The sequence below is a fragment of the Pezoporus occidentalis genome, unplaced genomic scaffold (assembly GCF_034315485.1).
Source record: "Pezoporus occidentalis ecotype Australia unplaced genomic scaffold, CSIRO_AGI_Poc_V1 ctg31, whole genome shotgun sequence".
Lineage (NCBI taxonomy): Eukaryota > Metazoa > Chordata > Aves > Psittaciformes > Psittacidae > Pezoporus > Pezoporus occidentalis.
Genome location: NW_026915052.1, coordinates 1,421,907 through 1,448,352, shown reverse-complemented (window position 1 = coordinate 1,448,352; position 26,446 = coordinate 1,421,907). Strand labels below are relative to the sequence as shown.

The following is a 26,446-nucleotide window of genomic DNA, read 5'->3' as shown; positions in this document are numbered from 1 at the left end:
AAATGACCATTAGGAATAACTTCCAGGCCATGACTGGTTTTTAGGTTGTAGAGTGTTCTTCAGAGGTGGAAAAATGCCAGGTTTCAGCATAGTACTTATAAACCCATCGCCTAGCATGAATGTGTCTTCCTTGTTTGAAGCATTTAAACCTAGATTAGATGTTAAACCTAGGAACAGAGCAAGAAACTATTCAGGCAATCAGAAATCAAGGGCAAACAAGCTAAAGGAAGGATGGTTTGGGAAGGAGCCACCATATCTGCCTTGTGTCCAATCCTGAAGTTTTTCATCTGCTATTAGTTAGAAGTCAGTCTCCTGTGGAATTGGTAAGGATTTGCTGAAATAAGAACTGTGTAAAAGCAGAGAGTGTGATTTTGCTGTCGGTATCACTAGGGAGTATTTTGCAATGGTCTGCAGCCGTAACATGCTCAGGTTGCACTTGGCAGTGTAAGTGTCCCTGTTAAATGCCCTGTGAGGCAGGCACCAGACATAAAGCTGATGCAGTTTTTCTCTCACACCAAACAGAAGTGTGGAACTTCTTGCTGCAGGATATCACAGGGCTGAAAGTAACAAACGGCTTCAGAAAAGGACTAGGCAAAATTAGGAAGATTTGGTGGGTGGTTAATAAAAGCATTAATCTGGTCTGGATCAACCCCTGGCACTGAAAAACTTTAAATCATTGACTGCTGGGAGCTGGGAGATCTGGATAGGGTCTACCTGTGAACTTTTTTCTACCTTGATTCACCTGATCTTTCCCTAAGCTTCTGCTGGTGGTCATGGTTGAAAATTGTATCCTGCCTGTGGGCATGACCAAGGGGTTTTATGTCCTTGCAGGAGCAGTAGTATCTGGCTGATGGAATCTCACTGATTTCACTTTGTCCTTACAGAGACCTCAAGGTTCCAGCCCAGGATGCTACCATTTCTCTTACAGACTTCCTGTGCAAAGCCAGTGCAGCATTTGGGTCTGGCCTGAACACCCTCTTCCACTAGTTTAACTAAAGTGGTCTTTTAGCAGGTTCCAGAATACTTCAGAGTACAGATTGTTTTAACTGATTGCCACCCCAGTTTAGCTGATGTGTTTTAGCATACCTATAGACAGTTACAGTGAGAAAATTCCTGATATAGCCAGTTTTAAGCTGGCAGAGATAGAGGCCACACTGGGGTTTGCACTGGTTAAAGTGAGTCCTTTTGATTAAACTTGTGCCAAATTCTGTGTGGACAAATCCTCATATTGTAACAAACCCACACATTCTCCCTTTCCTCTGACAATCATATCAGGCTGGTGAGTCCTATGGACCCAATCTAATAGAAATGGATTTTTTACCATGCAAATCTTATTACCTAAAGTGCCAATGAAACTAATGGGATTTTGGATAGTAAAAAATACTCTATATGTGATACATAGTTTGGAATATAAATTCATGTGTATGTGGAGGGGGAAGTGTAGAGGAAAAGTAGCTGTTACTGCATGTGGTCCTCTGGAGGACCTGTTCCAACACCCCTCAGCTCCCCCTTGATCTCAGTGGGACAAAAGTGGTCTTTTAGCCTCTTGCTGAAAACACTGAGCTCCTTGCAGAATTTGATTTTCAAAATGCACAACTATGTGTCTGTTTGGTTTACAGTTCATTTGAGGGAGGGGAACAAATAAAAAATATCCCAAATGCTCTACTCCAAGGACAGACATCTAGAGGAATATATATTTTTCCAAAGGGAACCATTTTTGCTGTGAAAGTTGGCTGAATGCGTCAAGAACACAGGGAGCATTTGGACATATTTTGACAATCTGTGGATTAAAAAAACCCAACGATCCTGAATCTATTTAGATAACATTTTAATTTAAGCCTTCCCAATACACTCACATATATATATGGTGTATGTTATATATATCTGATAGTGGCCTTAGGCTGCCAACCTGCGTGGCAACTCTCAGGCTGAAGACAATGTCAGCAGATAGATCCAGAGTTAATAACTGAAGTTCTGCAAATAGTGCAACCTTTAAAACTATCTCCTGTAGTTCCTATATGTTGTGGTAAGAGCACAACTTGCAGAGGCTTCAACACCCCTTGTCATTGCTTGGGCAGGATTTCTACTGACTTTTCTGGGAACTTAGTTTATGTGTACATTCAGGCCCCAAATATTTTATATTAAAATCTTTTTAATAACCTACAGTGTTGTGCCATTTCAGTGGTGATGCTGATTACTTGGTGCCGTGGTTTAACTAAGCACCACGCAGCCACTAGCTTGTTCCCCCTCCAGTGGGATGGGAGGGAGAATCTGAAGGGTAAAAGTAAGAAAACTCATGAGTTAAGAACAGTTTAATTCTGGACATAAATTAAAATATAATAATAAATAACAATAAAATTGCAAATGTGAAAATAACAAAGAGAGAAATAAAACCCAAGAAAAAAAATTATGCAAATTGAAAACAATTGCTCACCACCAAATGACTGATGCCCAGCCTCTTGCTGAGCCATGGCCCCTTGACCAGCTTTCTCCCTAGTTTATATGCTGAACATGATGTCATACAGTATGGAATATCCCTTGGGTCAGTAGGGGTCATCTGTCCTGTGTATCCTTCCAACTCCTTGTGCATCTCCAGCCTGCTCACTGGTGGAGCAGCAAGAGAGCTGAAAAGTCCTTGTCTTAGTGTAAGCACTGCTCAGCAACAACTAAAACCTCCATGTGTTAGCAACATTATTCTCATCCTAAATCCAAAATGAAGCACTATACCAGCTACTAGAAAAGAAATTTACTCTGCCCCAGCCAAAAGCAGGACACTTGTTTTTCTGTCGCCTTGGAAGCAAAGATGCAATAAACAATACCTTTTTTTTTTTGTTTTTATTTTAATGAAACACACAGAAAAGGCACTTTAGAAAAGTGGAAGAAAGAGGAGGAGGTCAGATAAAAACAACTGCAGTGTGATGTTCGTTTTTGTGGCGTTGATAGTTCTTATTCCCAAAGAAAATAATGTCCTTTTTTATTTGCTTTTAACATTTTGCCCTTGGCATCTGTTCCATCCATTGTGGACTAACTTAGACTCTGTTCTCTGACGATGGGTTAAAGTGAGCACTTACTGAAAAGCATTCTGTACTTAATTACTTTTCCTTCTTCTGGAAGCTATTTTTTTTATAGTCACATGTTAATTGTGTATTAGTAGGCCTTTCTGATTAGTTGAAAACATAATGAAACCTTTGTAAACAACAGGGAGAAAGAGGGAGAGGGAGGGAGGGAGTGGGAAGGAGGGAGAAAGGGACAGGGAGAAAGAAAGGTGTGAAGTGGGGGCTGGACCCGTTGGGGGGAGGCTGGTGAATTTTGAAAGGCAGAAATAATGCCGGTAGAAATTTCTGGGTTTTTTTGAATGACAACTTCCCTCACCCAAATTAATCAACTTACTTAACGAGAAACGAGATGCATGGAGATGCAAATTGCTGCCGATCTCCAAAAGCAGGGTGGCAAAGGCAGCAAGTTGGAATGGTGTGGAGGGGGGCTGAGCCACAGCTGTCCACTAACAAGTCAGTCCTATTTGTAAAGGCCATGGAGCTGAATAACGGTTTTGTTATTGTCTTTCTCTCAGCCGTAGGTAGAAATGCTGCATTTGCTTCCTGAGACTATTTCAGCGAGATAGATGTCCTCCTCTTCCATCTCGCCTGCCTGTTTGATTCCCACAGTGGAGCCCTGTGTTCCCCATGCACCCCAACCTCCCTTGATGGGCAGAAAATCTGGATGCATGAGGAACACAGTCTCAGGTGCTGGGTCTGGAACATGCAAGGTAATACCAGGAACCATTAAGTTATCTGCACGCCCCTTAGAAGGGCAAGGAAAAAAAATCCAAAACCAAATAAACAGTACTTAGGACCCAATTCAGTGACACTCGGAGCTCAGCCAGCGCAGATCAGATTCAGTGAGTCAGCTGAATCAGGCCCTTTTCTCAGCGATGTTTTCTTTTCTTTCCCTGGAAAGCTGCTCCTTAAACACATTTCACATTGGTTGTTTTTAAAAGGACTATCCTCTGTTTGCAGCGCTGGGTTTTGAACGGGCAGAGCCTCCCCCCCAGCTCCAGTCCTCTGCCTCCACCCCTTTCTGTTGCTGCTTTAAAGAGCTGTGCTTATAGGGATTTTGCAGCTCTCCGTGTGTTATTAGAAAACGTGTGGCTGGGACGGTTAAAATGGGAGTGCTACTGTATGCAAGAGCAATGTTCACTGTAAGCAATCCAAGGAAATCCTGCCAAGGCAGTATATGAACAGCAGCCAAACAAAACACAGGCGCCTTTCCAGTGAAAACCAGCACACTTCTGCAAATAGAGGAAAAATTGACTTTCTGATTTGGAGTGTTTCTACAACTAAGAAGAATTACTACAGTGATTGTTCTAAAAATATTTTTCGGCAGCACATTCTCAAAGGGATGCTTAGCATTGTTTAATTACACTTCTCTTAGGTGATCAGTCTGGATTGTATAGAAATAAAATAGGAAGTTTTTATGATTTTCTCTTAAGCCAACACTGGCATTATTTTCTGTAGTGATATAGTGACATAAATCACCACCTATTTAAAAACCAAAAATAGTACTTTTATCTTTGCACTTCAGGAAGTATGATTGGAGATTCATCTTTTGCAACTTCATAGTCATAGATTGCAATTTAACTGCTTAATCTAGAGCAACCCCCAAGACCCCTACTTCTGTAACTGATGGGTTTATTTTTCATCTGAAGTATTTTATACCTTCCTCCTTCCTTGCATCCTCTGTATTTAGCCTTTTAAAGCTTCTGGTCGTTTTCTACTTTGTTTACCCTGTCTCGGATTTTCCTTTACAAGATTTTTGAGTCTTGTTGGAACCCTTTAGTGTAAGATGCCTGGAGATATTTGGGCATTCAAAAAATATCCATAATGATGGAAATTGAATGGAATTCCACAAATTTGTTTATTACCAAGAATAAATGTTATTTAAAAAAATGTTTTGTTAGTCACAGCTACAATTTTTTCAAAGAATTATTAATAATGGAGTTTAAGAATGCAGTCAGTTTATCTGAAGTGAGCTAAAGAAATAGGATAGATCTACAGAGAATTATTATTATCCTTTTTTACTTACAAAATGCAACATAATATCAGTATTAGAAAAAGCGACAGAATTGTCAAGAATTAATTTTAATTTATATATTAATGTATGTATTTGTCCAATTTCAACAGTCTTTCTTTTAACTAAAAATAGAAAAGATGCCTTGTTAGATATGTCTCCATTTATTCTTCTAAAATATTTACATCTTTAGGCTTATAGCTGCTGTGAACTGAATTTTTCTTCTTTTAATTACACAACCACATACCAGATTTATTCCTACATTGAAGACAGTGTCTTGAGGCTAACAAATCCCAATGTGAAAGAAGATCCTCATCCAGAGCCCATTGAAACCAGTGGAAAGATTCATATTGACCTTGGTGGGTTTTGTAATGGGATATTAAACATTAATCTCCTCTTTTTTTTTTTTTATTTTAACTACTCATTTTCATGGTGAGGTACTCTTTACTTTCAACAGATCTTAAAGTTGCCCTAATTTACCAAATTAAATTGTGCTGTATTTACCATTCAAGCAAAACTTCAGTGGGGTGGAGCTGTTGTATAGGCTTCTCCCAAGACAAGACTGTGGTTTTGAAAGTCTGGTTGGAACAGATGAGGTAGGACAGACCTCTGCCCTGTGCTTGGCCCCCTTCCTCCATTGTGCGTAGTGCTGTATTCACAGCCACTCTTAGAGAGAGCAAATCATGTATATATACATATATCTATCTATACACACACACATCTATATGTATATATGTAAAAATAAAAGAAAGCTTGAAAATGTAAGCATTTCTGCTTTGAATGTGAGGGATATCATCTGCTGTGTTCTAATTAGGACATGGAAGTTGTGGCATATGCCGTGTCAAGGCACAGCAACACAATTCTGTATCTTTAAATGTTGATGCATCACGGTGAAACCAGGTGAGATCTGGCCCCAGGTGCTGGCTCTGCATGCATTGCTAAACAATTTTTAAAAGATGCAGATTGGGTGGTTGGAGGAGGAAAAAGTAGGTCTTTTTCTAAATAGACCTTTTTTTTTTGGTGAAATATGCTGTAGGTTTAATGCAATGATTAAAAAAATGATTGACTTAAGCTTCATACATTCCTCTGATAACAGCTCAGTATAATCCATTCCTGACCTGTCTCCACCCGATGTGCAGTGCTAGTTGTTGTGGAGCCTCAGTTATGCCAAGCTGGGTGAAGATTTTGTTGAGACTGTGAAACTTGCTTCACTGGTGACTGTACACAAATGCTGAGTTAAGTGTCTTTCACAGAATTACTCTACAGGGAAAGCTCGGATGCTGAAGAGGTGCTCCGAGGACTGCTTCTGCTTTCCCTGTCTGCACATCAAGAGCCTACATGGCTTGAAAAACATCTCCACAGCAAAGTTTTTTCCTTTATTCCTTTCAATGTAGATCCAGTTTTGAATAATTTTGCCTTCAAGTCCGTAAGTTCAAATTCTGTGGTCATGAGAGATAAGGCATCGAGGTAAATCTGCAGTTAATTTGGATAGTGGCCCATGCTGAAGGTGTAAGGCTTCTAAACCTAATTAGAGGTGTAGTTTGTTGTAGGCAAAAATTATTGATATACAAGGAAGGTTTTATTCGAATACATCTGTAGGTTGGCAGCTGTGCCAGCCATGTCTGTTCTTCTAAGTAACAGAAGCTGTGCAGTGGGAATAGCAGTGTTTTGGTGACAAGTGTTGAGAATATTGGTTGAACTGCATTATCAAAATATTTTCGTTATTTTTATTATTACTGTTCTGCAAGCAGAGTTGAGATATGAGCTTGCCTATGTCTGTGTGCGTGAACAGATGAGGTAGAGAAGGAGGACTGCTATTTCTATTTTTTTTAGTCACACCTCCTTAGCATTTTGTATATATCAGCATTCTAGCCGAGCGATTTGCTAATTGCACTGGAAGACCCACTTTAAATTCAGGAATACTGAAACTTTGCAACTGTAACATTTTGACTGGCGAGAATGACCAGTCTTCTTTTCTGTTTCGCAGTGAGCTAGTTGAAGGAAGCTGGCATTGTCGCAGAGTGAAAGCTCTGCAGAAGTGCCGCAGGTTTTTCATATGGAAATGTGAAATAATGGGGTGATTAAATAGAGCTGTATATTAAAGTACATCTGACATTAGAATTAGCATAATGTGCTCTAGCCCTAGGCTGAGTACTTTATTTGCCATCTGCGTCGGACCAAAATCCCCTGGGGAAGCGCTAAAATATTCTGAATAAACTCAGCCCGAGTTCTTATTGAGAGTAAAATACCATTTGTGGCACGTCGTATTGATTCGTCTTAATTGCGGTGCAGAAAAGAACATTCAGTTGCTGATGACTTTTGTACTCTGTGACAAGTCGGCTGGAGTTATTCTAACACTGCAGTTGGTTAACCTGAACAGACTGCCGTGTTCGGAGGAGGAGAAAACCTTATCTTCAGTACCATAAACTACCGTATCATTTCCTGGCTTTACTCCTTCCTGTCTTGATGCAGCATCTTTTTCTTTCCTTTATTTTTTTTTAATATGTATTATTCCCCTAAACCAGCAGTGAACGAACTGAGGAGGGAATAGGGCTTCATTGAATCAGTCCAAAAATTCACATTCTTACCTAGTTACTCTCCACAGTCGCCCTCCCCACATTTCCACCCTCACATCTTCTTAAAAAAATAAAAACCCAGAAACATCTGACCAGCTTTCATCTAAGAGGGTGAAAATCTGTGGAACTTGTCCTTGAGGATCCATCTCCAGAACCATTAGTTCAAGAGATTTATTATGTATATTCTGTAAAAAGCTGTGGCTTCTCCTGTGTGTAAGCCCAGAGTCTTAGTCGGTTGTAATGGTTTGATTTTTGTCAAGTCTCCACTCAAATAGGTTGCTGAATACCTTTGAAAAAGTGCTTATAACATGCATAAAAGATAAATATTTCATCTGAAGGAAAATACTTTGATGCTCCATGCAATTCTGTAACATTCATAAGGTCCAGTTTTTACCCTATAATTGCCTATCATTATACACAATTTACATATTCAAACATTCTCTACAAACCTTAGTCTAGCATGTTTTTATTACAAATTCAGATCAAGGGAATAACCTTTAACTTCAGAGACAAATGAGACAAATTTACAAGTGCATGTCTGCTGTTTTCTTGTGTTTTATAAATCCCTGCAGACCCGAACACTTTTGCTATAACGCCACTCAGAACAATATACATATATTACTACTTGTTTGTAGTGCTTCAGTAATGAGTCCCCTTTGTATTAGATAACCTATATAATTCAGCATCTAGGCCCTCCATAACGTCAATTATCTCCTCATAGCTAAATGTACATTCCATTAAAACAAGATTTACAGCCTTTATAATACTTCTTAGGATTGAACATGGAGATTTTGTGGATTTAAAGAAGCAGAGATGGGAGTTAGCATTTGTTAAAGAAGCAATGAATTAAAACAAAAATGCTATTTCATTTACTAACTATGAATAGGCATCTAATACCCTTAAGAAACAGTTGTAGTAAAACAGGCTGAAGTACTCCTGGGGAAAAAGAAAAAAAAAAAAGGAAAATTTGTTTTCACCCTTTGGCTTTTTTATTGTTTCTTAATTTATTCTTTATTTTTCCATTATATGACATGGACAATTTCCTTTATGTATCCTCCTTTAAGTTCCTATTCAGATTACTGAGAATTCTTGCTTGTAAGATGAGAAAATGTCACCTTAGAAAAGTCTGTGGGAAAAAAAAAAAAAACACAAAATCCCAGCACTTGCCAGTTTTCAAACAAAGCTACTTACAGGAAACCAATTTAAAGGGAAGCTGCTGGCATATTTCATATATTGTAGAAAAGACTGACATTATTTCAAATGCATTAGAATACCTTATGCAAAGAAAAGGCCTAAAAGTGTCCTTGAGCAGTACAAGTGTTTTTCATGAATGCTTTAAATGGGTTCCTGTATATTAAACCACCACCAATGGGTAGTTCTATGGTCTTTTCATCTCATGACTGAGTACTTCCGCCCTACACCCCCAGTCCCCCCCATATTACATTCCCCATTCTCAATGATTTTTTCACTATTTTATGCAGCAGGTTTGTAAAGCATCCTCGCAATGTGCTAGTTCATGTCTTAGGTTCAGAGAAACTAACTAAAAGACACAAAACTGTTTAGATGCTAAAGGTGGAGTCAGTTGAAACTGTTGTTTCACAAAAGGCTAATTTAAAAGTTAACTCATTCACTATTGATCTTTTAATATTGATTTTCCTGCTTGCTCCTTACTTTTTGCACTTCTCCCTTTCTCTGCTTTATAAATTGCCTCTGTATTTTAGAATTTAATACCAATTAGTAGAAGGTGTTCAGAGATGACAAACATGTTTTTTATCTTCCTTTTTAATAGCACTTCTGGGTCAAAATCCCTGTGTCGTGAATTCCATTTTTGGTATGCAATTTTCTTTCTTTTTCTGCACAAAGTAAAAGCACTTCTTGCACTTCTGTAGGCTGAACATTAACTTCCAGTAAGCTGCGAGCTCTTTTAAGGAATAAGAAATTTGACATGCAGAAGGAAGTTGCCCGAAATGACTATTGACATTTTATACCTAAAAATATAATATTGCCATTTTGTAATGCACTTAGAAATTAAACTGAGCTGTGCATTTGGCTCATTTATGTGAATCTGGCAGTACAGATCTGAGGTATGATTAAGTCTTAACAGAAAATGGGACTATTGAACACAAGCTGCATCTTCAGCCAAAGGTCGCCTGTGTCCATTAAGAAGCAGGAAGCATCTGTTTGTGTTATGCATGGCTGTAGTCTGTCTGCAGTCTCCTTCTTTTTTCTAAGTATAAATGCCAGAAAGGACATACAAAATGCTTCTGGGGAAAGTTTAATTGGAAAAAAAAACCACCAACAAAACCACCACAACTTGGTATATTCATGTAAGCCTAGTTAAGATCCCTGTTTGTGATAACCTGGTATAGTTTATGAAGAAAAATTCAAAGCCTGGAATAGTTGTCATCAGAGCTACTTTGAAATCATAGTACGGTAATTGAAATCAGAGTTTGGCTAAAAGTATGATTTTAAGGTATTATGAAAGGATTGACTTTAGACACACAGCATGACAGTCTGACTTCTCAACTACGTGGCTGGCAATTAATCTTTTTGTTTTTTTGACTCACATGATAAAATAGTTGATTTGACAAGAAACATATTATTACAGGAATGATAAACAGACAATCCGGCCTAATAGAAAAGGAACATTGCTGAAAAGCCCAAATGGCTTCAGAAAAAAAATAGGCTCCCAAGAATGGGGCAACATTTAATCCACCAAAGACAGAGTTTGGCAGTTGGCTTTAGCATAGAAAGAATTAATAGTACATGACTAATAGTAGTGTAATCTAAATACATTTTAATATTGGTGTTAAGCAGTGTTATTGTAGACCTTTTTCAACAGGTAGGAAATGCTCTCAGGAAAATTCACACTGTTAATTAAAATCAGTGCTGGGAGTGAAAGGGTCTTGTGGGGTTTGTAGGTTCTCTTGGCATAAAGCTTCTTGCATAATATCTGTAGAGAACTTGCGCTCTCACTAGTCAAGGTAGAAACAGGACGGGGAAGGCAGTAAAACGCACAAGCAGTGTGTGGGAGAAGAACGTTGCATGAAGTCGTGATTTTTCTTCAGTTTGAAGATGGCACTGGAGGAGATAGGCTATTCAAGGCAAGGTAGAAAAAGAGCACTAGGTCTAGAACGGGAGGAAACAAAGTCTGTTACTGAGAAGTAATACTTTTCGATTACTTCTTTCTTCAGACACCCTTATTTTTCCATCCATCTCTTAAAAATGTTTAATTTTTGTTTCCCTGTCACATTCTTTTCACTGACCTCATCCTGAGTTTCCCCATTTCCAGACGATGACAGGCTCAGTGACCCCTCACGCTTCGGCTCTTGCACCTAAACCTTCATCTCCTTCACTGAGATGCACTTCAGGTCAGCTGAGCTTTACAAGAGAGAATGGCTGTTTATCTGAGTGGAGAATTGGAGGTGCTTAGGTTGTGAGACTGCAGGCGTCTTGCTAAGTCATAAAATACCAACTTTAGTTGCCAGTTGATGCTAACTTTACAAACTGTTGGTGATAGTCCCTGTCACCCTTAGCAGGATGTGCTGCAAGACACTATTGAGCTCTTTCTTTAAACAAGGCAGTGTAGGGATAGATGCACTGTTAGCTCTGGGGATGTGAGAGGAGTTGACTTTTTTTACTTCTTCAGTTCACGTTGCCATCAAAACAAAATTAAAATGAAGAGAGGTAGAAAAAGAGATGGTTCCCTTGAGTCTGGTGTTTACAACTAGTGACTGGCATTGGACTGGCAGTGGTGATCTTCACCCAGGCTTGGACCCTACTTGACACTTCTGTCTTTTTTTACTGAGACTCAGTACCTCTGAAATGGAGGTAGGAGCGCTTCCAAACAATCTGGGGAGTGCAGGAAGGATAAAACTCTTGATATTGGGTGTGCTCAGCATATGTTTATTCAATCAGAAACACATGTAAGTAAATGTTCTTGCTAACTTGGACAATTTAGAGTGGTAATATGGCTTATAAAACCTTTTCAGCAGAAATACCTATGTTAGAGATATTTTTGTGTACCCAATCAAGCACTGGGTATGAACCAATTATCATTCACACTGCAGATCCACTCTGCAAACACCTGGAAAATATTTGGCCCTTGTCTAGGTGACCTGTCAAACCACATATAACCATATATTTTCTTCATTATGAAACACTAAATCTTTCCAGTATTTAATGCCCTTCTCTTTAATGTCAGCTGGTCTTATAAGGAGACTTGTTAAACTACTGTTCTCAATTATGGCATTTTAATTTAATAATAATTCAATTAAAGGTGTGTTTTTTATGGAGCATCCACACTACCTTTTTGGCATTATTAGAGTAACCATCATAATAACAAGGAGTAATTATTTAAATGTTCATTAAAAATGAAGTGGTGGAGAAGAGAGTAATGGTGGTGGAAAGATTGTAGGAACTTAGTACATGTCTGTTCCTGAGTGCTACAATAAAAAGTGTCCTTTCCTTAGAGCTTGCAAGTTTCTACTTTTCCTGAACTTCTAAAGGTGCAGTAAAGGATTATTAAGATTCTTTAACATTTTTATTGCTGCTGTTGTAACTTTGTAAAGGGAACCAGAAATGTTACCTAGGAAGTACTGCTAGAGGTATGGCAGTGGTCTGCGGGTCCTCACTGCAGTCCTGGCAAGGGTTTATGGGTGGGTGATTAAAAAGAGGGGGAGTTTGTTCTCTGTTACAGCTAATGGAATTATTCAAGCATGCTAAGAGGAGGATTCATAAGGCACTGGATGTCACTGTAGCCCAACAGAAAATAATGAATTCTAAACAGTTCTTATCATACACTGATTATTGTTTGATAGTATCCAGAATAACTGAGGATATTTTGAGGGAAATTTATCTCCAGGGCAAAGGTGCTCAGTGTTCAGGGTGTATATAAAGTTAAGTACCTACTGGGCAAGGAAGATCTGTGTATCACTAAATGATACAAGTCAGACTGCAGAGGACAGATAAGTCGGGGGTTCAGGCTGCCTAGTGCAGTGGGATGAATGCCCACAGACCCAGGCTACTCTTGTTCTGGGCTGGGCAAACCAACCTGTCTTTTCTCACTGCCCTCCATAAGGGCAGAATCAGGGAGGCAGGATCTGAATTTAGCTTTGTTGTGTGCTGTTCGTGAAAGAGAAAGAAACTCATTATTGCTTTGACATTTTGAACAGATCATAATCTGTCATGCAGTAATGAAGGGAACACATTTTAATATTTCTGGAAAAGACCATCTTTTGTCATAATACTCAGAAAAGGCAAGAGTTTTCAACAAGTTCATAGTTTATAATTACCTGCTTAGGGAGATGATACTGGAGAGATTTTTAATCTACCAAGTAAAAACATTAAATGATCTAATGTTGGCAGTTGAATTCAGCAAGTTGGAAAGAAGAAGGTTTTTTTAATGCTGAAAATAGTCAGCCATTGCCACAGACTGCTCTGATACTTGGTGAATTCTGTCTCACTTGGCATTTCGAATTCAAGTTGGGAGATCTGTTTTTTAAGACATGAAGTGGTTCAACTGAAAATCTTTGGGTTGGATATCTGTACATGAGGTACAGACTAAATTACTTCCTATGATTTTCATGTATGTGTAGGTAAGACAAAATATAATCTCAAATTGTATGAAGAAAGATTTAAATTAGGCATTTGGGGAACCTTCCTGATAGTAAAGGAGAAAAGGAATGAGGTAAACTTTGGGAGTGTTATAAACTCTCCATCAGGGGGGTCTTTGAAGTATCTGACATAGATATCAACAGATGCATAGATATGGATGTCCTTTGGGTCAGGAATCAGGCAAGGGCAACCCTTAAGGTTTATCCCAGTCCTCTCATTCTTTAATGACACCATCCTTCCTAGCCTACAAAACAATATTTCTGAACCTCAGTAGGACCTCAGTAGGATCCAGGCCTACAAACCTGCCTCATGCCTGAGTTCCAGTGACAGTATTTGTTTGGCTTTAGAGCAACCTTAAAGCTACTGTTGACTGCCCAAGCTGTAGCCTGGATGCCGCATCTCAGTACATATACCACATCTATCAACTAATGTAAAGATAAAAATTTATACTAGAGCCATCAGCCCCGAAAGTCATGCCTAGTTACGGAGTGTAGGGTTGAATCCATATGCAATTCATTGAACAGCATTAATGAAGTCTTGGCTTGTGCTTAACTCTAAACACATTAATAATTTCATCACTATCCAGCACAGCACTTCAGCCTGTGCTTAAGTTTCACTGATGTTGATTACTCACATGGTCAAAGTCAAGCACATGCTGAAGTGATAAAGACTGCATGTGGCAAAGCCTATATAGCTGGTTGTCATAAAGCGGGTGTTTAGCCAGACTTCAGTGCAGGTGGCAAGGGATTAAGATAGCCATATATCAAAAGTAGCCTTATAACAAAGAGTTTTATAGTGTAGGTGCGCTGCATTATTAAATATAAGGATCATTATTGAGCAATACGTGGCTGTTTCTGGGCATGTTTAAAATATTTAGCAAGTTTTTGAATATAAAAATGTTCAGAGTGGATCTTCAAAGAGTTTTTTAAAAGTGAGCATCTATACTGCTCAGGGCAACTTCTAGGCAAGATACCATGAAGTGATAATATGAAAATGAACATTTTTTTTTTTTTTTTTTTTTTTTTTTAAATGGGGAGTCTAGGGGGAGTCTTTGAGGGCTGTGAAAGTTAAACAGTAGACACACAGGCATGCACACATGAACACTCGTGAAGCAGTCAGGGATTGGTAGCTAAGTAGCCTGCAGTCAATTTTGCCATCAGGTTAGGGTCTCTCAGAGTTAAAGAGCATAAAAGCTGAACAAAACAAAAAGGAAGACTATTTTATGACTGCTAGCTTGTAAATCTTAGCACTAATAGGACTAATTTGCTCTCTTCAAAAGAAACTAAAAAGGAGGGGGATTTACTTTCCTCACTTGAATATTACAGAGGTGAAGTTTTGGAGGACAAAACAAAACATCTCAGTTCCATGTAACAAGTAGTAGCAAGCATCCAGCCAGCTGCCATTTTGAGGATAATTTTTTTAATCAGCCATTTCAGTTTTAGATTGGCCTTGATCCTCAGTCTGCTCAGGAATTTTTCTCCTTACGTATGTGCTGAAGTAAACATGTTGCTGTTGTTGTCGTTGTTGTCTAATACACAGCTTTCTTCATCCTGTCAGCTCATGAGCTAAGCAAGGACAATGCACGCACATACACACTCTCACACTTAATTTTTTTAAAGAAAAAAACCCACAACAAAAAAGAATGAAAAAAGAATGCATGCTGTGACTTTAAAAATGAAAGAATCGAACAGCTGTGGGTAATAAATCGATTAATTAGAGTGGATAAAATGAAGGTGAAGGGTGCAGAGCACTCTTTAATTTGAAGATATATGACCTTGTAAGATGCTGCACTTCATTTGCTATTATATCACACTTCGGAAGGGGCTTTATTAAAATCTATTCTAGGGTGAGCTAAGGTAAAACATATTGTTAAAAAAAAGCGTTTGACAGAGTATGTTATATACTTTAGTCTGCTTCAGTGATTTCTGTCACTTTTTATACTACAGATGTTGCTGTGCAAGAAAATTAAAGGTCTAGACATTTTCATCATATTTCTGTAAGAAACAGAAATTTAAATATTTGAAGTAATAATGGGAGCATTTAGTGTTGCTTTGGCTGCAGAGCTGACATAAAACTCCCTAACTGCCTCAGTGCTGAGTAGATTTTTAAGGGATAATGTATCAGTTCCTTTCCGTGTTTGTATGTGGCTTTCATTAATGTCAATAGCAGTTACTGGCACTTTTTCCAAGCTGAATGCAGTTCCCAAACTTGTGTTTTTTTCCAAGAGCAGTTGTTAGAGAGTAATCAAAACAACTGGGTCTGTCCCATACAACGCAGTGTGCAGGGTTGGGGCACAGGGGCCATGTCAGAGAGGCAGAAACACCTGGTGTGTTGTGTGCGTCTTTTCTTGGATGTAGAGAGGCAGCTTCTCTGAAATCAGGGTCTGAAGCTGCTATCCACAGCAGTAGCCCTACTAAATCAATAGGAGCTCGAGGAGCTACACCACATTTATCACCTACCTTTGTAAATAAGTCTCAAGCTGATAGATGCTTTTTCCTTTACACTTCTATGGATGTACATTGGGTGATAACATTAAATAGACTGACAGGCTGATAGGTAGGCAGATAATCCTCTAGTCTCCTTGTCTAAGGTTTTGTAGGTTTTGTTATCAGTAGCCGTTCCTGCAACTGCCAGCAGAGGGGAATTCAGTCAGCAGCAATCCTGCTTCACCTGGTGTGCTCGAGTTTAATTTTTGTTTTCTTTATTTTTTTTGGACTGCTATGAGTCATTCCTCTTTACAAAGGTAGTTTTGATAATAGAGCTCTGTTCACCTTATAAGCTCATTCTCAAGCTCAAGCATTGGGCTTTTGTGAATTGCAGTCCTCTCCATCTAGAAAGGGGTTATGTAGTTCAGCTTTGGATCTGCGAAGGGGCTGGGATAGGGCTTCATCTCAGTTGTTGTGCACATACAGGTTAGGTGGGAAGCTTGGTTCAGGCTTTGAACTTTCAGGAAGTTTAGCGCCTTTAGGTGCAGTGGGGCCATTGCTAGCCAAAATATGTGCTTTCATAAACAAACAAACAAGCAAGAAATTAATTTTAGATATTCTAAAATGGGTAGTTGTTTTTCAGGAAACCTCCCCCTCATTTAAAAAACAACAACAACAAAACAAATCCTGGATCATGATTTTCAAGTTGACACATGTTTATGAGTTTATCAGAGTCTTGAAGAAGCATTGAAAAAAACGAGGAGAGGGGAGAAAGTGCTTTTTCGAGATAGCACATAGTTTATATTGTGCTCAGGTCTGGAATTTTCTAGCTAGCAAAATTATGACTGTAGTGTGGACTTGTCCACACCTGTCCTTTATGTAAAGCTGAATCAAGGTTAAAGGAATGCTTTCCACCTTTATGCAGTCGTTCAAAAAGGCTAGAAAGGCAAACAGAACAATGTTTCTGGCTCCAGTGAGCGTTTCTGCATTGGAGGGCAGGCTCAGGCTCAGAAATTCTTGGGACCCAGTTCAAGCACGGCCCGACGTTTGTTACTGTTAATTGCAACTATGCTGTTGGCTTTGATTACCGGATGTTTCATTTGAGTGGCTTCTTGGTGTTTTGGCAAAAAGAATGTCAAAGTGGTTTATGCAAGGGTATGTTTTCCAAGCTCCTGTTGACTTGAATAGAACTTGTGCAGCTAAATACCTATGTAGTATTTTAAAAATGGAAGTGCTGGCATGACTGAAGCATGTATAAATTAATTTTAGAAAGATCTCAGGGGACTGCTGCATGAAGTATATAAAAATATAAAATGACAGAGTGAGAATGACACTGAAGCTCCTTGCAGGTGCCTTGTAAAACCTACCACACTGCATTTTCCTTGGTTTCTGCCTGTAGTAATAAATCCCTTGAAACAAAATGTTTTTGTAGAATAAACATGTGAAAGGATGTGGATCCTTCTGTGTCATAAAGGAAGGTTTTATTTGCAAGTTAGAGGATATAAACACATATAGCACCAATGCGTATGTGTGATATTTGTCATACATGTTAAGTGAATAAGTGTGGTGAGTAAATGTGCTGTTCAACAATTTATATCAGTCAATACATTGCAATTAAGTCCTTCTTTCAGAAATGCCAAGGAGGAAATGTGTTAGCAAAATAAAGTGCATGCCAACTGTATTTAAATGTTCTATGCTGTATTATTTTTTGAGTGTTCTTTCTCTTTTTCTTTTATAGGTAAAGATGAGCCTTCAAGCTATATTTGCACAACATGCAAGCAGCCTTTTAATAGCGCTTGGTTCTTGCTTCAGCATGCCCAGAACACACATGGATTCCGCATCTACCTGGAAACAAGCCCTTCAAGCAGTTCCCTTACTCCACGCATCACTATCCCTCCTCCTCTGGGACCGGAGACTGTTGCACAGTCCCCACTGATGAATTTCCTTGGAGACAACAACCCTTTCAATCTTTTGCGAATGACAGGACCCATCTTGCGTGAACACCCTGGCTTTGGTGAAGGTCGGCTCCCAAACACACCTCCGCTGTTCAGCCCACCACCTCGTCATCATCTGGATCCACATCGCCTTAGTGCCGAAGAAATGGGGTTAGTTGCCCAGCATCCCAGTGCCTTTGACAGAGTTATGCGTTTAAACCCCATGGCAATTGAATCCCCAGCGATGGATTTCTCCAGAAGGCTTCGAGAACTGGCAGGAAACAGTTCCACCCCTCCGCCAGTCTCACCCAGTCGCACCAACCCTATGCATCGCCTGTTGAATCCTTTTCAGCCAAGTCCTAAATCACCTTTTTTGAGCACCCCGCCACTGCCTCCCATGCCCCCCAGCAGCACTACACCTCCCCAGCCTCAGGCCAAGAGCAAGTCCTGTGAATTTTGTGGGAAAACATTCAAGTTCCAGAGTAACCTTATTGTGCACCGGCGCAGTCACACAGGAGAAAAGCCGTACAAGTGTCAGCTCTGTGACCACGCTTGCTCCCAGGCCAGCAAGCTAAAACGCCACATGAAAACGCATATGCATAAAGCTGGCTCCATGACGGGCAGGTCAGATGATGGACTGTCCACCACTAGTTCCCCTGAGCCAGGCACAAGCGAGCTCACTGGAGAGGGACTGAAATCCAGTGAGGCCGATTTCAGGAATGAGAGCGATCCTTCACTGGGCCATGACAATGAAGAAGAGGAAGAGGAGGAGGAAGAGGAAGAGGAGCTTGAAAACGAGAGCCGGCCAGAGTCAAGCTTCAGTATGGATTCGGAGCTGAGTCGTAACAGAGAAAATGGCTCCAAGTCGCTGCCAGATGAGAAATCCCTTGTGTTGGGAAAAGTCATTGAGAATGTAAGTCTAGGTACCATCCAGCAATATAATGACATGATAGCTGAAAAACAGAAGAGGAGTAGCTTCATGAAAAGGTCTTCTGACCAGCGAGACTTGTGTCCTCGAGACCTCTGTCAGAGAGATCCAGCTGATGAAGACTCAGTGGTAGGAGAGCTAGACCGCACTGAGGAAGGGACAGTCAATGGAAGAAACTTTGGCCCAGGTGAACCCTTCCCAAACTTGTTTCCCCGCAAGCCAACACCTATCACAAGCCCTAGTTTAAACAATTCCTCTAAAAGAATAAAGGTAGAGAAAGATTTGGACTTGCCACCAGCAACAATAATACCTTCTGAAAACGTTTACTCCCAGTGGCTGGTAGGGTATGCAGCATCACGGCATTTCATGAAGGATCCATTCCTTGGATTCACAGACTCCCGACAATCCCCCTTCGCAACCTCCTCCGAACACTCATCGGAGAACGGAAGCCTGCGTTTCTCCACCCCACCAGGGGACATGCTGGACGGGGGGCTCTCAGGGCGCAGCGGCACGGCAAGCGGAGGCAGCACCCCCCACATCAGTGGTCCCGGCCCTGGTCGACCCAGTTCGAAGGAAGGGCGCAGGAGCGATACATGTGAGTACTGTGGCAAGGTCTTTAAGAACTGCAGCAATTTGACGGTGCACCGTCGGAGCCACACTGGAGAGCGGCCTTACAAATGTGAGCTGTGCAACTATGCATGTGCCCAGAGCAGTAAGCTGACGCGCCATATGAAAACGCATGGCCAGATAGGGAAGGAGGTCTACCGCTGCGACATTTGCCAGATGCCCTTCAGTGTTTACAGCACCCTGGAGAAACACATGAAAAAGTGGCATGGAGAACATTTGCTGACAAATGACGTCAAAATTGAGCAGGCAGAAAGAAGCTAAGGGCCCTCCCCATCCCCCGCTAGGTTAAATTTCAGGGGTCTAGGTAACATTTTATTTGTACAGTTTAACTATTGCCAACTGAGAAAAGATGACCTAACTTGCCTCCGTAAACATAACTTAGCATAAATACGGTAGGTGCCAGACTTTGGCACTTAAATATAACCTGTGTCTGCAAAGTTCTATTAAACCCGAGGGTTGATTAAGGCAGTAAAAATTGTGGAGCCTTTTAACTGTGCAATAATTTCTGTATTTATTGGGTTTTTGTAATTTTTTGGCATGTGCAGGTACTTTTTTTATTCTTTCTGTTTAAATTTCTTTAAAAATTTTGTTGGGTATCCCTTTTTAATTTTACCCAGTCGTAGCCTGAGATTACTTGCATTGTAGAGGAGAAACATATCTTTTAAATTCTAATTTTTGGGCCGCTGCTTTGTTGAAATTTAAGCTAAGCATGTGTAATTTCTTGTGAAGAAGCCAGCATTTGAACAGAAATACTCTTTTTTTTTTCTTATTTTTCTCCCCTCCCCCCCCTTTCCTCTTCATAAATAACCTTAAAGATTAGGGATTACAAAATTGTACAGCGGATAACAATCTTAAAATTAGCACTTTCTTTTGGAATTGGATCAAATATGCAGCACTGACAATGTCGCTGACGATAGAGGCCTTTTCTAGATGGATTTAATCACTAAAGTTGTTGCAACGGATAAAGCATAGGTGCAGAAGGCAGCTACATACAAAATCCAGAAACATTCTTAATTGTGTGTTACTATCAGGTGGTCTCTTCTTGCTCTTAAAAGCGATGGCAATATAATGGTGCCATTTCATCACTTTTTGGGTTTCTTTCCCACTGTCTTCCCTTCATGCTACTCTTCCCACAGACAGTAAAAGTATCCCAAGTATCATATATTTTCAAACCTTGGAGAAGCCAAATACCGCCTTTTTTTTTCTTTTTAAATGACAAAATCATAAATTTGTGTTCAGGACATCTACTTTAGTCCATATTTGCTGTAGTTAAAATAATTACTAAAGGATGGGAGAGTGAATTTTGCAATGAAAAGCCTCAACTCATAGGCATTTGGTTTATGAATAGAAATATTAGAACTATCTTATGATGTGCAATGATGTTATTATAAAGAAGGGAAAAATAAATTCTAGTTGCTTTAGCTGTCTTGGCAAGATTCAGCTCCTACTGAAGTTGGTAAGAGTTTTCTCCTTGACTTAATTAGGACTAGAATTGCATTCAGATAAAAGCATTACAACAGAAAAAAGTAAAGAAAACCACACCTGCTCTACTTTCAAATTCCAAATTTTTTAAGCCTTTTACGACTAATACTAGCCAACAGTGGACAATTCTGGTTAGATATTTTAATTATGTTGACCCGCACTTTAAAGCTTTTGTTTGTGGTTAAGAGCAAAATGGCTTCTCAACAAGAAATTACATCGTATTCTTCTATTTGGCCCAAAGGTGGGTTAAACTGTAAGGGAACAACTGAGATTAAGTGTCAGTATTGCTAAGCATGGCATTCACAATACTGGCACTATAAAGAAAAAATAAATTAAAATAATTTATTGGACAGTTTTTGTACTGCCATTCAATTTGATGTGAGTGCCTTGAAAACTGATCTTCCTATTTGAGTCTCTTGAGACAAATGCAAAATGTTTTTGTGAAATGGAAAGACTTTAAAAAAAAAAGTAAAACAAGAAAAGTACATTCTTTAGAAAAAAGAGCCACATTTACTTAAAAAAAAATAAATAAATTACTGGTTGAAGATAGTGGACATGAAAATGCCATAAGACCCAATCAAATGAAGATGTATACCCAGCACAACTTCGGACATCCATTAGCTGAATTATTCTCAGCCTTTTTTTTTTTTCAGGACAACGCTGCTTAGGAAATGGAATGGAAATGAGTTACTGCTGAATTAAAACGCAAATGACACAAATTACAAGTTGTTATCATTGAATGAGAAAAAACAATTCAGGAACAACGGCTAATTTTTTTTTAAAGTTAAATTTAGTGCACTCTGTCTTAAAATACGTTTACAGTATTGAATACATACAAGGGTAAAAAAGAAATTGTGTGTATGTGTGTTTGAGCAATCTCTTTTTTTTCAAAGTTTGCTTAATAGATTATTAAAAAAAATGCCATAATGGCCATGTGTATATTGTTTTCTTTTGGTGACGGGGTTTTAGTATATATTATATATATTAAAATTTCTTGATTACTGTAAAAGTGGACCAGTATTTGTAATAATGGAGAATGCCTGGGCATTTTACAAAACCAGAAAGAAAAAAAAAAACTTCTTTTTTCCTTGAAAATGTTGCAGTAAAATTTTAATGGTGGGTCTATAAATTTGTTCTTGTCACTGTAACTGTAAAGTCTTGAGTTTTAGTAAATTTTTTTCTGCCTTGGGTGTTGAATTTTTATTTCAAAAAATGTATAGAATCTTGTATTTGGGGATTAAAAGGTGATTGCTACACCCTGTAGAAAAAGTATGTAGAAAAAAGTGCTTAATATTGTTATTGCTTTGCAGAAAAAAAAAATCACGTTTCTGACCTGTACCTATTTTTCTCTTTTTTTCTTCCCTTCCCCCCTTTTATTCCCCTTCTGGAATGGATATTGATATTGGTTGATTCATATGATGTAGGCACTTGCTGTATTTTTACTGAAGCTTGTAATTTTTTAACTGTACGCTTGTCCTTTTAAAGGGATTTAATGTACCTTTTTGTTAGTGAATTTGGAAATAAAAATAAAAACAAACAAACAGGCTGCCATAATATATTTTTTCAATTTGGCAGGATAAAATATTGCAAAAATAAAAAAAAAAATTTGTATGTGAAGTCCTTATTGTACAGGAAAAAAAAGGGGGTTGTTTGACGACCTTTGAGTAAAAGAAACAAAACAAAATAATTAAGTGCTTTTTTATTTTTAATTTTATGTTGTTGTTGTTCACAAATAATTTTAGTTGTATATATTTTTTTTGTCAGAAATGGCCTACAAAAAAGTGCTGTTCCCACAGGGCTCTAAATAACTTCAAAGTTGCCTGGACCCCTTGCATCAAGGTTTTACAGGTATGGTGAACCAGGCTGGATGGTTATTGCCTATTTGTGTGAAATGAAATTCCATTCCCATACAGGTGTCTGGGGTGACATCCCACAGCTTCCCCACTGATTTGAGAGAGAGGAGATTTTCCCCCCCGCCCTTCCAAACAAGAAGATGTCACACATCTTCCCTCTTCTGGCCAACCCACACTCACTGCTGCCCACACCCTGCCACTGCCCTCTGGAAGAAAGTTGTTTTATAGCAAAGAGTGAGAGCTGTTGCATCCACTTTGAGAGAAAATGGTAAAATGCTCTGCTGTTAGTATAGCTGTAACCGGGTTGAAGTAAAATTAGTCCAGGCACAGCCCTCCTCTTCCCTGTCAGAACAGGACCTACTCCCTGTACAGGTCTTGCCAGTCCATGTTATTAGCTGCTTTGCTGCTGTTCACTCCTTATTGTACATTCCATAAATTTCTGAATGTTTGAGGGACTGGGATGAAATCCTGTGCCTTTTGATTTCTCTCTTCTTTGCAGTTCTTTCTCTCTCTCTCTCTCTCTCCTGCTCTCTTCCCTTTTGGGTCGAGGGGAAGACAGGTGGCAGAAGAGGCAGTGATGCTCTAGTGAAGGGGAGAAGGAGAAAATGCTCACCGCTCTTGCAGGAAGTGACGGTAAACAAAACAAAAACAATGACAAAAAATATTGCCATGCCATGCAAGATTTTTCTTCTGCTTTAATCTTTGCAGAACTGTTGAAGCAATTGGAGAAGGATGGGTGTAACAGCAGGGAGAATTTGGTCCAGCTACCTAACAGATAGATATATGTCTTCCTGGTTTGAGCAACATACCCTTAAGACTTCTGGACAAATTCTGGGTCTCAATTGAACTGATATAAATCAGGAATTATTCATCACTCTTAGTCCAGCATAGCTGAGGCTGGAATGTGGTCCCTTAAAGGTATATTTTAACTTTTTGGTGAAAATTCAGATCTCTGGCATTCATATGAACCCAGTCATGTCACAAAACTCAGCAGAATCCCTTGGACATGCATCAGTGTAATAAAGATCAGAAGTTAACTGCATATTTTCAGGCCACAATTAGTTGATTTAAGAAAGAATTTAATCTTTCATTTTAGTGTAAGTTGCTTAGGAGCTCCAGTCTCTTCCTGTTGTTTTCAATTACCCAGGATGGCTAACACCAGCAGCTATCTACTTTTGTGACTTAGATCACTAAAACTAATAATAAGTCACCCAAAAGCACAAGGGTTGTGTTTCTGCAGACTGTAGTGATAATGAAATGGCCCTCCTTTTTTTCTTGCTTAGAAGAACTGTAGTTTACTAGGCCATAAGCACAATATAACATAGACGTAAATAGCTAGAATGCTGCCATAGTTATTTTCAAAATTTAAATGGGTTTAATTATTATTTTAAGGTTGAATTTCTTACTTTCATTGTGTCTAGTCCTGTTGCCTTTGAAGTCCAGAGCAAAACTCCAGTCAACTGTCTTGGCAACAGAACAGGTCCAAAAACCTGGTTTTAGAAATAAAAAAAAAACAGTTTTTAAGGAAAGGGTCAAAAAATCAGCATTTCATCCCAGTCCTATGTAAAAGACAGTCCAAGGTTTTGTTTATCACAGGAAAACTCATTTTTATGGTGCTCTTTGTATTTTAGAACTGCAAAGCAAAGTAACATTGATTTAAGTTGTTTGCATTTGTACCGGCAAGGCAAAATATTTTTATTACCTTTTTCTATTACTTATTGTATGAGCTTTTGTTGTTTACTTGGAGGTTTTGTCTTTTACTACAAGTTTGGAACTATTTATTATTGCTTGGTATTTGTGCTCTGTTTAAAAAACGAGCACTTTTTTTTTTATTATGGATAAAATGTTGAGATGGCTGGAGGTCATTTCAATATGGCTTAGTGAAATATTTATTGTTCCTTTTATTCTCTGTACAAGATTTTTGGCCTCTTTTTTTCCCTTATTGTCACAATGTTGAGTTCAGCATGTGTCTACCATTTCATTTGTACGCTCGTTCAAAACGTTTGTTCCAGTTTCAAGTTATAAAAATAAATTGGACATTTGACTTGATCTCCAAATCTTGTCTTTCCTGTTTTTTTTTGAAATTGAAGGGTGGGAAGGGGAGAATAGAGAGGAGTGAGGAGTTGAAGCTTCTTCAGTACAGATAATAGAGCTCATGCTGTATTTTCTGTCAGTTCTCATGGGAGTCAGTCAGGAGAGAATTCTCGTTTGGGGAGGACATATGAACACCTGCGTGATGCTAAGCAGATGCTCAAGTCCTGCTTACATCCCTTGGACTTAAATAATAATGTAAAGTCTTTCCTGAGTAGGGCTCTTGAGAAAAAATGGTAGAATAATGGTTGAGACAGTCAAACTTCTCATATGAAATGATGTTACGTTTGGGACAACTAGCGCAATTTTCTGAAGACAGTGAGAAGTTTTGCTTTTGTGTTTCTTTCCATCCCCATAAACTTAACTGTGTGCTGCGTGCACCTAGGTTTGTTAATGTGTTTTGCTTCTAGGATGCCAGCATAAATAGGGAGAACACTTACCTATTTAACTGGGAACTGAATTTGGTTATTATTATTTGGTATTATGTGACAAGCACCAAAAGGCAACTGCAGCTTAAACATTTGCTCCTCCTCCTCAGCTAGGGACAATGGCATGCAGAGTTAAAGGCAGAATTTTGCACAATTTGCAGTTTGAGGATAACAGCTGACAACTACAGGCAGTTCATTATCCTGATGCTCTTTATCAAGCCAACCTGTTATCAAATGCATGGAAATCTTAAATGAGAGTACTGTTATTGAAACCATTATTGGAAAGCTCAGGAAAGATCTGGAGTGTTGGAGACCAGATTCTGTTTTCCTGGAGGCCCTGGTCCAACAAAACATGTAACAGGCTTGTGATTCAAAGCAGGTGGGTAATTGAAATTCATTTCAAAGGAACTGCTTGTGGACTTTAAAGTATTTGGCTCAACTCAGAAGTCAGGAGGGGAAGCTAAGTGGTTTGTGCTACAGAAGAGCTCTTACAGATGGTCCCTTCCTGATCTCAGGCTCCCTGAATCTACAATCTAAATTTAGCTATGTTTAAGTGCTTTGAAAAGTTCCACTCATGAAAAAGTGGTGAAAATGAAATCAGAACCCAACGCTGACAATTACATTGGTCAATAGTTCACGCTGTAATTCCCAAACTGCCACGTTTGTTTTGAATACCTTCTGCAGTGAGCTGTAAAAGCTGTTACATTTTACTTCTAAATTTTGTACAGTTTGCATTTGAAGGGGATGCTTTTGACACCCCATAAACATGACTTCTCTCTAGTGGATCTTTACACTGCTCTGTCATTTTTTCAGCTTTAAAGGCATTGCAGGCCTTGCTGATGTGGTGGTGGAAGATTTAGCAGCAGTAGCTGCTGCTGTGCATCCTGGCCTGTGGCCATGAGGGTTTGGAAGCACAAGGGCACTTCCTGTCCACTGCTCTGCTAGGGTAGGTGTAGTTAGGTATTTGCCCATCAAGGAGAAGCATGGATCCCCTGGAATCAGTAATGCCTTAACTCATCACTATTGGATCTGCTAGCGCTTGTCTGTCAGAGCCCTGATTACTCACATAAGTTGGCATGAGGGAAAAAGCAGGATTAGGCCCTTTTGACAGAGTAAATGTGAGAAATCACACAAACAAGGCTGCAAACAACTAAATACAAATGAGTTTCTTAGCCACATCTTCTGGTTGGATGCTCCTGTTTTGCACACGCTTCTGTAACACAAGAACTATTGTAATCAGTAAAGGAAAAAGGTTCAGAAAAATCTTTGCTAAATCCAAATGAAACTAATGAAGTTCAAACTTTGATATGAAAGAAGAGGTATTTTAAGTCAGCATTGTAATTATTATAATGAAGAAATGTGTTATAAAGGTGATTTAATTTCTGAAGGGCCTCATTCCTCACACTGATTCTACAACG

At 39.1% G+C, this 26,446-nt stretch overlaps 1 protein-coding gene across 4 annotated transcripts in view; it reads left to right on the top strand.

The window, feature by feature from the left end:
* The window catches only part of BCL11B (BCL11 transcription factor B), a 96,633-nt gene extending 72,067 nt beyond the window's left edge, over nt 1-24,566 (top strand). For all 4 annotated transcript variants that reach the window (XM_062627871.1, XM_062627873.1, XM_062627874.1 and 1 more), the window contains one exon: nt 17,424-24,566. In XM_062627871.1, coding sequence (XP_062483855.1) covers nt 17,424-19,435 — 2,012 coding nt within the window. In that variant the 3' untranslated portion in view covers nt 19,436-24,566. The remainder of the gene's footprint in view (nt 1-17,423) is intronic.
* Nucleotides 24,567-26,446: the final 1,880 nt, after the last annotated feature.